This window comes from Enoplosus armatus, chromosome 24, assembly GCF_043641665.1.
Source record: "Enoplosus armatus isolate fEnoArm2 chromosome 24, fEnoArm2.hap1, whole genome shotgun sequence".
In the NCBI taxonomy this organism is placed as follows: Eukaryota; Metazoa; Chordata; class Actinopteri; order Centrarchiformes; family Enoplosidae; genus Enoplosus; species Enoplosus armatus.
In genome coordinates, this window is record NC_092203.1 from 12,032,162 (window position 1) to 12,044,193 (window position 12,032).

Below are 12,032 nucleotides of genomic sequence, written 5' to 3' on the forward strand. Positions count from 1 at the left end.
GGTGAAGCTTCATGTTTTTATTGGACAGTTTCACAGCAGAGCTGCTCTGTGGAGCTTTGGGCTGCATATGACAGACAGGTGTCAACACATTTACATTAAAATCAATAAATAGATATAAATGACATAAACAGAGTGCTCTGTGTCTCATTATGTTCACGCGCCTCTCTGCGTGTTTCCGGTTTAAACTTTACTTTCACTTTCTGTCTTCCTTGTGGCGCAGACAGTTTTCTCCGCCATGTTGTGTCGATGTTAGTGAGTGGAACCGGTGGAAGAAGAGGAGAAGTAGAGTCAGTTGGTCCTCAGTAGTTGAACACAGAGTCGTTATTACTGTGTAGCTCCACTTCCTGATGGCTGAAGCAGCCGGTGGAGGAGGCGGAGACGAGCCGCTGCTCTCCCGCTGTCTGAGCCACTAAAGGCGGCTTCAGAACAGCTCTTTGTGTCGGTGTTATATTTCAGTCAGTATGGGGGTCATGTTTTAATCTTCCAACAGGAACTAGTGTCGCTTCTTTGTGTCAGTTGCAATGTTACATGTCAGTACATGTTGTTAATAATACTTTTTGTACTAGAGTCAAACTTTGAATGCAGGACTTTTACTTTGAACAGAGTATTTTCTCAATGTTGTATTTGTGAGTACTTGATGTACCACTGCCTCATGGGAACTTTGTTGTTTCAGAGCTTCTTCTCTGTCCAATAACAAAACACACGTCACATGAAGATGAAATGTTTCTCTGCTGGTCTTTAGAAGTCATGTGGCGCCATCTGATGGTGCCAAAGTGAACTGCAGGATGTCAGATGACATGATTTCAGTCATGTGCAGATGAATGATTTGTGTTTCCTCTCCAGATGAAAGTGTGTGTGAGCTGATGTGGATGTGAGTTCAGCAGCATGAGTCAGTGTGAGGACAGAGAGGAGGGAGTCCCTCCATCTAAAACCACTCTGCGTGGGGACCATGACAACCAGACCAAAGCTCCGAGGTGAGATGAGGATCTCTAACTGTCCATGACTCTTCTCCATGTCGGAGCTCAGCACTCAAATCACTCCACCATCATTATTCACAGTCAAAGCTCTGTGTGTGTTGTGTTGAAGCCCAGAGCAGCAGAGACCAGACTCTCCCGGACCTGGACCAGGACCTGGACCTGAACCCAGCTGTGTGTCCTTCAAGAGTGAGTGGTCTATGGATCGACCTATTATGTTCAAAGATGGACACCATTCTGATAGTCAAAGGTAAGAATTTGAAATTGATTAAGTTTTAATTTAAATTAAGTTATTTTTGATTAAAAATTGAACATAATTTTCTGTGCTTCCATGGAAAGTGACCACCTCAGAAATGTTTATACCAAGATGCAAGAAAGGCATTTTGCCAAGTAAATGACATTATGTATAAATAGCTAAATATCATATTTCTCAGCAATATTTTACCCAGAAAGAATTATAATAAGTATATGCTCTGTGTTTGTTGGTGGATCCAGCAGTGTTTCTACCAGGATCCACTAGATAGAACACAGCACATGTAACACTGTGTGTCATTATGTTTTCAAAATCATCATATTTGCTCCACAGAGTTCAGCAGCAGAGCTCAGAGGTTCCCAGTGGTCAGTTAGCCCTGCAGCATCAAACATACAGAGACTCCATATTTGTGGTGTGTACAAACACAAGTGCCACTGCTAATTGCAACAGCCACAATAATCATGTTGCCACGTTTGCCCAACTTTTGAACGGGATTCGGCAGGACGTTCAGGGTGACAGCGACGTTCAGTAATGTAGTAAACAAGCCAAGTTAGCCGTCTGAGCTAATGCATGCTAACTACACTAACAATGAATCAGAAATGTAAGTGTAAATGTTAAGCCAGCAGAACCACATCATCTTCTCCGTGTCCACAAAACTCATCTCTCCCGCCATCGTCACTTCTGCACGACACACGACTGTCACTTGTTTGGAGGTCACTGCTGCACAGGCTTTTGACCGCTGTAGCCGGCAGGGAGCGAGACCTAAGGCCTTGGCCAACTCCACTCCGAACCACAACCATGGACTGCTGCCCGTAAGGGTAAACAAGTAGACATGGCAGGAAGCTTCTTTCACGTCCCCATCCCCCCCAGGTCCTTCAGCTGACCCCAAACAAGGTCCCAGGACCTAGGATACCTGACATCCTGAAAAAGCTCACAGGTCTCTTGGCTGACTTGATTTGTCTCTTTGACTAGTGGAAAGTCCGCTCTCGTCTCCGGTCCAATCCCCACACTAGACTGAGCAGCTGCGCGTTTTAGCGGGATCCTTATCCTTCACACCTGGCTCCAGTCTGCCCGTATTACCCACAACATTGGTTTTGTCCACAACTTTGACCTATTCTGGGAGCACTCTAATTTGTTTGCACGCGATGGTCTTCACCCAACAAATGAGGTAGTCACATGCTTGTGGCAAATTTACAGCATGCTGTACTGTTCTTCCCTTTTCAATGACTATTTACATCCCACATACAATCCTCATCTTCTTCTCTGGTTTCATCTCAGGCCACTGTATGCAGCGCCAGCCCCCCCCCCCAACTCAGGTTCATCTCCCTATGCAAACTGGTTGTTCAGATCCAGTCTCACTGGATCACTCACTGTCATAAACATCAAGCTAATTCTATCTTGCTGATATGAAAAAAGCCCTCCCCCAAATTCCCTCTACCTACAATTTTTTGCTTTCATGACCACAGAAGCTACAGAACTTCTGGCATCATTATACCTGTCCACTGCTTCAGGAGTCTTTCGGGGTAGGGGTGCCCGAAATAACTTTTTCAGTTTGACGGACTCCTTCATCGTACGAGTGGATTCTGTGGTTGCTACTACAACAGGCACTAATGATTTCTTGGCCACAACTCTCAATAACTGCAATGGAGACTTTGAACATGGCCCACTTGGATTTCATGTTACCGGGAGTTCAAGACCTCGCAAACAGTTCATTCAGCCAGACATTTCCAGTTCACCATCACTACCCGTTTGAGTTTACCAGGTCTGTCCACCTGATCCAACTTAGCACCAGGTGGTGATCAGATGACAGTTCTGCTCCTCTCATTAAACATGTCGATCAGATACTCATTGAGAGATGTATTGTTGATGTCACATGAACAACCAGAAGTTGAGTGAAGTAGAATCAGGTAAAAATAAAATGTCATAGTTAATTTGCGATGAAAAGATCAATTCTAAGGGTGCCAGCGGATTTCTGTCCTAGGGCTCCACCATAGCCAAAAAATTTATTTTATTAGTTCTATTAGCTGTTGTGTCTCATGAGGGTGAGATGAAGAGTAATATGCATGGGGAAGACGCACATGAGACTGAATGATATTGGTTACATTGCAGCTTGTACTACAAAATGATTCTCTGTTACAAACAGGTGCATGTTTATTAACAAGGTCAGTACCCAGGATACCACAGTCCCCTGGTCCCAGGGTGCTGGTTCTCAACACTCTTCTACTATCAGTACTCGTCCTCTTCTCTCTGTCTGCTAATTCTTCATGACTCCTCCACAGAGTGGACCAGGACAGCTCAGAGGTTCCCAGTGGTCAGTCTGCCCAGCAGCATCAGACACACCTGGACTCCATATTTATGGTCTGTACAAGTACAACAGACTTTACTTCAGCTCTCAATTAAATTAACAAAACCCATACTACTCATGATATAACAAATGTTCAAATATTGGCAATGGCCTTTATTTAGCTTAACTGAAGAGAAAAGCAGGCGTTTATTTGAAACTCATCAATCAGCACCTGGTGGAGTGGTGAGTCTGAGTTTAGGAAAGATTTCCTTAAGATTAAGGGAAGAACATATTTATAGTTAACAAAAATGGTTCCATGATTTTAGTTTGATTGTGTCATTCATATAATATTCTGTTCCAGCTGCTGGAGGAGAACATTGTCACTTTTGTGAAGAACGAGCTGAAGAAGATCCAGAAGGTTCTGAGTTCAGATTACCCAGAATGCTCAGAGAGTCAGAGGGAGGATGAGGAGGTGTTGGACGGTGAGGAGGAAGAGCAGAGGAAGAGCAGCAGAGAAGCATTTCGGAAGATCACAGTGAACTTCCTGAGGAGAATGAAGCAGGAGGAGCTGGCTGTCTGTCTGCAGAGCAGTAAGAGGATTTCTCTACAGATTTAACATGATGGATAAATGGGACATTTACTAATGTCTCAAGAGATGGACAGAAATATGTTTATATATGCAATCTTTAGGGGAATTAAATAGTCATAATGTACGGTATAAAACCCCTACTGATACTATTTGTTGTGTCTTCATTCAGAACATCCTGTTCCAGTTTATCAGCATAAACTTAAATCTAACCTGAAGAAGAAGTTCCAGTGTGTGTTTGAGGGGATTGCTAAAGCAGGAAACCCAACCCCTCTGAACCAGATCTACACAGAGCTCTACATCACAGAGGGAGGGACTGGAGGGGTCAATGATGAACACGAGGTCAGACAGATTGAAACAGCATCCAGGAAACCAGACAGACCAGAAACAACAATCAGACAAGAAGACATCTTTAAACCCTCACCTGGAAGAGATAAACCAATCAGAACAGTGATGACAAAGGGAGTGGCTGGCATTGGGAAAACAGTCTTAACACAGAAGTTCACTCTGGACTGGGCTGAAGACAAAGCCAACCAGGACATACACTTCACATTTCCATTCACCTTCAGAGAGCTGAATGTGCTGAAAGAGAAAAGGTACAGCTTGGTGGAATTTGTTCATCACTTCTTTACTGAAACCAAAGAGGCAGGAATCTGCAGGTTTGAAGAGTTCCAGGTTGTGTTCATCTTTGACGGTCTGGATGAGTGTCGACTTCCTCTGGACTTCCACAACAAAGAGATCCTGACTGATGTTACAGAGTCCACCTCAGTGGATGTGCTGCTGACAAACCTCATCAGGGGGAACCTACTTCCCTCTGCTCGCCTCTGGATAACCACAAGACCTGCAGCAGCCAATCAGATCCCTCCTGAGTGTGTTGACATGGTGACAGAGGTTAGAGGGTTCACTGACCCACAGAAGGAGGAGTACTTCAGGAAGAGGTTCAGGAATAAGGAGCAGGCCAGCATAATCATCTCCCACATCAAGACCTCACGAAGCCTCCACATCATGTGCCACATCCCGGTCTTCTGCTGGATCACTGCTACGGTTCTGGAGGACGTGTTAAAAAAAAGAAAAAGGGGAGTGCTGCCCAAGACCCTGACTGAGATGTACATCCACTTCTTGGTGGTTCATTCCAAACTGAAGAACATCAAGTATGATGGAGGAGCAGAGACAGATCCACACTGGAGTCCAGAGACCAGGAAGATGATTGTGTCTCTGGGAAAACTGGCTTTTGAGCAGCTGCAGAAAGGCAACCTGATCTTCTATGAATCAGACCTGACAGATTGTGGCATCGATATCAGAGCAGCCTCAGTGTACTCAGGAGTGTTCACACAGATCTTTAAAGAGGAGAGAGGACTGTACCAGGACAAGGTGTTCAGCTTCGTCCATCTGAGCGTTCAGGAGTTTCTGGCTGCTCTTCATGTCCATCTGACATTCATCGACTCTGGTGTCAATCTGCTGTCAGAAGAACAATCAACCTCCCAGAAGTCTGAAACAAGAAAAGATGAATCTGCAGAGACACAGTTCTACCAGAGTGCTGTGGACAAGGCCTTACAGAGTCCAAATGGACACCTGGACTTGTTCCTCCGCTTCCTCCTGGGACTGTCTCTGGAGACCAATCAGACTCTCCTACAAGGCCTGCTGACACAGACAGGAAGTGGCTCACTGACCAATCAGGTAACGGTCGAGTACATCAAGAAGAAGATCGAGGAGACTCCCTCTGCAGAGAAAAGCATCAATCTGTTCCACTGTCTGAATGAACTGAATGATCGTTCTCTAGTGGAGCAGATCCAACAGTCCCTGACATCAGGAAGACTCTCCAGAGAGAAAATGTCTCCTGCTCAGTGGTCAGCTCTGGTCTTCATCTTACTGTCATCAGAAAAAGATCTGGACGTGTTTGACCTGAAGAAATACTCTGCTTCAGAGGAGGCTCTTCTGAGGCTGCTGCCAGTGGTCAAAACCTCCAAGAAAGCTCTGTAAGCACATACATGTTTGTATATACTGAAAATATTTTAAATACACAACCATCTTTTCAGCAAGAGAGAACAATTACTTACTACTTGTGTTTTAACTCTTCAGACTGAGTGGTTGTAACCTCTCAGAGAGAAGCTGTGAAGCTCTGTCCTCAGTTCTCAGCTCCCAGTCCTCCAGTCTGAGAGAGCTGGACCTGAATAACAACAACCTGCAGGATTCAGGAATGAAACTACTGTCTGCTGGACTGGAGAGTCCACACTCGAAACTAGGAACTCTCAGGTAAGATCAAGTTATTGATTCTTGTGACATTGTTTCATCAGATCTATGCAGTTTCAACAACCTGACTCAGGTCAGGATTTCCATCCTCCCATCCATTTTCCACCATTACACGCAGTGGCAGCAGGCTTACAGCAGGTTTCTTTAAGCTGGAAGAAGCAATTTAGGTTCGCTAGATGCCGGCCTTCAGCTAGTTCTATCGGGCCCAGGGATCCAACTGAATTCTGTGCGTGTGGGCAACACGGACCTTTTGTTCTTTTGTTCTTGAGTTCACAGTGTGCTGTGTACAGTGAACTTCCAGGCCACGATGGAATGTGGCCTTGAAGGTTATCAGGTTAGTGTGAGGCCCATCCTGTAATAAATTGGCAATTTGGCACGAACCCTTCCATTAGTGCAGGTCTACAAGGGAACAACATGCTTTCAACTGGAAATTTAAATCTGGACACCAGAACACTTGATCACTTGTTTTTATTGTTTGTTTTTAATATATATAGATACAGGACTCCCTGGAAATTAGTATTGAAACTGTAAATAAAGTAAGCTAGTGAAGTTGAAGTGAGCTCCTAAAAGTGTTCCTTCCATTGTCCGTCAATGACCTCAGCAGTGCAGCCAGTTCAACTTCACTGGGTCCTGTGGCCTAAGATGGCCTATTGAAAGTTAAAACTAATTTAAAACTACTTGCATCATGGCAAGTTTGTTTTGGTAGTTTGGTTGTTTGGTTCTGATACAGGCCGCTGTACCAGGCTGTTATAATATGTGATGAGTGACTTGAAAATAGCAGTATTTTCACTGGGGCCCTTCATGACTAGCTGGTACCACTGGTGGGGGTGTTGGCATGCTGACGCCAAGCTATGAAAAGATTTCTGATGTCAGATTATGTACATCTGGATTGTAAATTTCACTGTATAGAAAATCCTCCATATTGTATTTTGGTCTGATTCATCTTCACATAGAACAAACAGATTGGATCCCTAGCTGATTTCAAAAAGCTCATCCATGTATTGATATCATGTAATTTAAATGAAATCGTGCCTATATATTCCTAGTACAGTTATAATGAACTGTTTGTCTTCTTTTTCATTACTGTCATTCCAGACTGAGTGACTGTAACCTCTCAGAGAGAAGCTGTGAAGCTCTGTCCTCAGTTCTCAGCTCCCAGTCTGAGAGTCTGAGAGAGCTGGACCTGAGTAACAACAACCTGCAGGATTCAGGAGTGAAGCTGCTGTCTGCTGGACTGGAGAGTCGACATTGCACTCTGGAAACACTCAGGTTGCATCAAATTGTCTGTCTTGAATGACTTGAGATATTTCCCTAGACTATGATCTCCATGTGGTTTAAACAGTCTCTCATGTCATGATTCTGAATATCAGTAGTTTTTAAGATTTTCGATACCACTACCTCCACCCTCAGATGATCTGCCATGTGTGTTGTTTTGTGTTTGTAGTCTGTCAGGCTGTCTGATCACAAGTGAAGGCTGTGCTTCTCTGGCCTCAGCTCTGAGCTCCAACCCCTCCCATCTGAGAGAGCTGGACCTGAGCTACAATCATCCAGGAGACTCAGGAGTGAAGTTGCTGTCTGCTGGACTGGATGATCCACTCTGGACACTGGACACTCTCAGGTATGAAGAGGCCTGCTGCAGCCACAGACAATCAGTCTGATAGCGGAGGAAGAAACATTTCTCTGTGACACTGTTGGATCATATGACCTTGACACACCAAGCTGTCAAAGGTTGACGGTCTGGTCCAACTAATTTTGTCACCTCACGACACAAAGTGACACAGAGTTTTTTAAATTACTGTGGAAAGACAAGTAAAAACAGATGAGGTTTCACGTTACTGCAGACCTTCTAAACACTCTTGTCATATGTTCAGAATAGGAACTGAGAACAGAGGCCTGTACTACTTGTACACCAATATCATTCTCCAACAATTCAAAGAGTTCTCTGATCAGAGCCACGACACAAGACGAAAGAGCAGCAATCCAATAAACAGATCTTTTTTTTATATGACGTGATCTCACTACTTCTCTCAGTGACTTCATGCTTCACTTTGTATTTTTTCCTGAAACTGTGTATGAGATAATGTAATGTCCGTGTGTCCATGCTGAAAGAGGATGTGCTGGTCTGACCCCCCTCCTCCTTTCAGGGTGGAGCCTGCTGGAGTCCGATGGTTGAGACCAGGTCTGAGGAAGTGTAAGTGTGTCTTTCATTTGATTCATGAAAACAAAGCAGCACACATTCAACCGTCTTCAGACTGTGACATCACTCATTCAGATCATGATGTCATCATCAAAGTGTCAATAATGAACAGATGATAGATTAATAACTGCAGCTGTATTGTGTCTCGGTCTCTCCATCAGATTCCTGTGAACTCACACTCGACACAAACACAGTGAACAGAAACATCAGACTGTCTGACAACAACAGGAAGGCGTCACATGTGGAGGAGGAGGATCAGTCATATCCTGATCATCCAGACAGGTTTGACCGGTGCTGTCCTCAGCTGCTGTGTAGAACTGGTCTGACTGGTCGCTGTTACTGGGAGGTCGAGTGGAGAGGAGGGGTTTATGTAGCAGTGAGTTACAGAGGAATCAGCAGGAGAGGAGACAGAGCTGACTGCAGATTTGGAGAGAATCCTCAGTCCTGGAGAATGAGTTGCTCTGATGATGGTTACACTGTCTTTCACAATAACAGAGCAACATCAGTCTCCTCCTCCTCCTCTGCCTCTAACAGAGCAGCAATGTATGTGGACTGTCCTGCTGGCACTCTGTCTTTCTACATAGTCTCCTCTGACACACTGATCCACCTCCACACCTACAACACTACAATCACTGAACCTCTTTATCCTGGCTTTGGAGTCTGGCCTTTTTCCTCAGTGTCTCTGTGTCCTCTGTAGGGGGGAGAGTCTCCTCCTGTTAGAGAAACATTCTTACTGAACAGATCACTTGAGTCTGTACAGGATCACAGTTGCAGAAATCTTTCATGTTGTTGGAATAAATGAATCAATGAACTTTGTACAAAATAATTGAAAGTGATTGAAAAGATTCCTCATTTACTTTGTAAACTTCTTCCACTTCCAGTCCTTTCAAGATGGAAGCTGTAATCATTAAATGGTGGAGATGCCGTTGACTTGTACCTTCTGTCATGTTGAGTTTTGAATTCTGGCTCTTGTTCCAATAAAAGCAGAAAGTTACTGTGAGTGTGTTTGTTGTCTTTCTCAGGTCAGGACTACTGAGCTGATTCAGCTGACGGATACAGTACATGGACAAAGGTTTGTGGACGCTGTTGTCCATAAAGACATGTTTTTTCCCAGTTTGGTGTGGAAGAACTTGGCTGTTCTGCACAGAGCCCAGACCTTTACCAGCTGGCTAACATCAAGCTAGCAACCTCAGTGTGAAGCTCGGAGAAGCTTTAGTTTGAATGAAACGATGAGTCAACTTTAGACCCCACTGAAGGAAGGACTAACTTTTATTGTACTTGTTAACAACTGCAAGATGTTTGTTAAACTGCAAAAACAATTGTACAATGGTTGTCTGAAAAGTTTCTACAATGCAAAAAGAAATTGTGTAGCAGGGACAGTTGAGAGTGTAACAGAGGTGTCACATGTCTGAGCCCAGGAGCCTGCTGCCTCAGAAGAATCAGAATCAGAGTCAGAATCAGAAACTGTTTATTGCCAAGTAACATACATTACAAGGAATTTGCTGTGGTCTGAAGGTGCTATTGTTTTGATAACAAATAAGTAGAATATAAAAGCTAAAATAACAATAAGAATAAAAATAAAAATAAGATAAGATAAATAACAACAGTGCAGTGACCAGAATAAAGTAAAGTGTCCAGTAGGGGGTGGGTGCGTTAATGTAACGCAGTGGGGACAGGGGTGATGTACGTTAATATAACGTATAGCTTGTGTTTGTGTTCTGGGGGGGGGTCAGTGAGAGTTTGTCAGGTTGACTGCAGAGGGGAAGAAACTGTTTTTGTGGCGGGAGGTTTTGGTCCTGATGGACCGCAGCCTCCTGCCAGAGGGGAGGGGGTCGAACAGATGGTGTCCGGGGTGGGAGGGGTCAGCAGCGATCTTCCTGGCTCTCCTCAGGGTCCTGGAGGAGTACAGGTCCTGAAGAGATGGGAGGTTGCAGCCGATCACCCTCTCTGCAGAGCGGATGATACGCTGCAGTCTGCGTCTGTCCTTGGTGGAGGCAGCAGCGTACCAGACGGTGATGGAGGAGGTGAGGATGGACTCTATGATGGCAGTGTAGAAGTGAACCAGCATTTTTTGTGGCAGGTTAAACTTCCTCAGCTGCCTCAGGAAGTACATCCTCTGTTGGGCTTTCTTGATGAGGGAGCTGATGTTCAGCTCCCACCGGAGGTCCTGGCTGATGATGGAGCCCAGGAAACGGAAGGACTCCACAGTGTCCACTGGAGAGTCACACAGGGTGATGGGGGCGGGTGGGGCTGCGCTCTTCCTAAAGTCAACAACCATCTCTTTGAAGCGTTAAGCTCCAGGTTGTTGCTGTTGCACCAGGTCACCAGATGGTCAATCTCCCACCTGTAGGCAGACTCATCCTCTCCAGAGATGAGTCCGATGAGGGTGGTGTCGTCCGCGAACTTCAGGAGCTTGACGGACTGGTGACTGGAGGTGCAGCTGTTGGTGTACAGGGAGAAGAGTAGTGGAGAAAGAACGCAGCCTTGAGGGGAGCCGGTGCTGATCGTCCGCGAGTCTGAGACGTGTTTCCCCAGCTTCACATGCTGCTTCCTGTCAGACAGGAAATCTGTGATCCACCTGCAGGGGGGGTCAGGCACGTTGAGCTGGGAGAGCTTGTCCTGAAGAAGAGCCGGGACGATGGTGTTGAAGGCAGAGCTGAAGTCCACAAACAGGATCCTGACGTAGGATCCTGCGGAGTCCAGGTGCTGGAGGATGAAGTGTAGAGCCAGGTTGACGGCGTCGTCTACAGAGCCAACAGGTCTGTAGACGAACTGCAGGGGGTCCAGCAGAGAGTCTGTGATGGATTTGAGGTGGGACAGGACCAGGCGTTCAAATGATTTCATGACCACAGAGGTCAGGGCGACGGGTCTGTAGTCATTTAATCCTGTGGGCCCTGGTTTTTTGGGGACGGGGATGATGGTGGAGGCCTTGAAGCAGGCTGGCACGTGGCATGTCTCCAGTGAGGTGTTGAAGATGTCCGTGAACACCGGAGACAGCTGATCGGCGCAGCGCTTAATCTGCCTCATAATCTGTCCATGTGAGGGAGAAACATTGGTACTTTGAACTCCAACTTTATTTAACTTTTTCCTCTTTACATCTAGTTGTAGTAAGGCCTAGGACACACTCCATTACTACAATATTAAGCACTTCCAGCTCCACTGTCAGCTGTTTTGCATGAACTGTCGTACATTTACATTGCTGTAACTATCACAGAAGCAGTAGTCTTGCGAAAATAAAGGTTTATTTTATAACACGATAAGCTGATACATTATTATAACAAGAAACTTCCGTTTGGTGCTAAAACAAGAAGATGGAGAGACTGTAGCATCAGCTATTCAAATATGGTTTGATTTAGTTTTATAGATACTGGTGATGAGACACAAACTAAATACCATCCATCACTTTGTTGTTATTGTGAGAAGTTTGTTTTAACGAGATACGTTGGTTTTGAGAAATAACGACAAAGTTCTGTGAGTAACATAGTCCA

The 12,032-nt window shown here is 45.1% G+C and overlaps 1 protein-coding gene across 1 annotated transcript; it reads left to right on the plus strand.

Annotated features, from left to right (window-relative positions):
• The first annotated feature begins 870 nt into the window (after window positions 1-870).
• On the plus strand, window positions 871-9,538 carry LOC139306577 (NLR family CARD domain-containing protein 3-like). The gene is made up of 9 exons (XM_070930479.1): window positions 871-974; window positions 1,087-1,224; window positions 3,507-3,585; window positions 3,873-4,101; window positions 4,270-6,073; window positions 7,443-7,616; window positions 7,792-7,965; window positions 8,492-8,538; window positions 8,706-9,538. The coding sequence occupies exons 1-9, from the start codon at window positions 886-888 to the stop codon at window positions 9,239-9,241; spliced, it is 3,270 nt and encodes a 1,089-aa protein (XP_070786580.1). The 5' UTR covers window positions 871-885; the 3' UTR covers window positions 9,242-9,538.
• Window positions 9,539-12,032: the final 2,494 nt, after the last annotated feature.

Bases quoted from the DNA above. Each gene is read 5' to 3' on its own strand.
- LOC139306577 (XM_070930479.1), top strand. From the start codon at position 886: ATGAGTCAGTGTGAGGACAGAGAGGAGGGAGTCCCTCCATCTAAAACC. The intron at 4,102-4,269 runs GTAAGAGGATTT...GTCTTCATTCAG, and splicing joins GGCTGTCTGTCTGCAGAGCA to AACATCCTGTTCCAGTTTAT. The intron at 7,617-7,791 runs GTTGCATCAAAT...TTGTGTTTGTAG, and splicing joins TGCACTCTGGAAACACTCAG to TCTGTCAGGCTGTCTGATCA.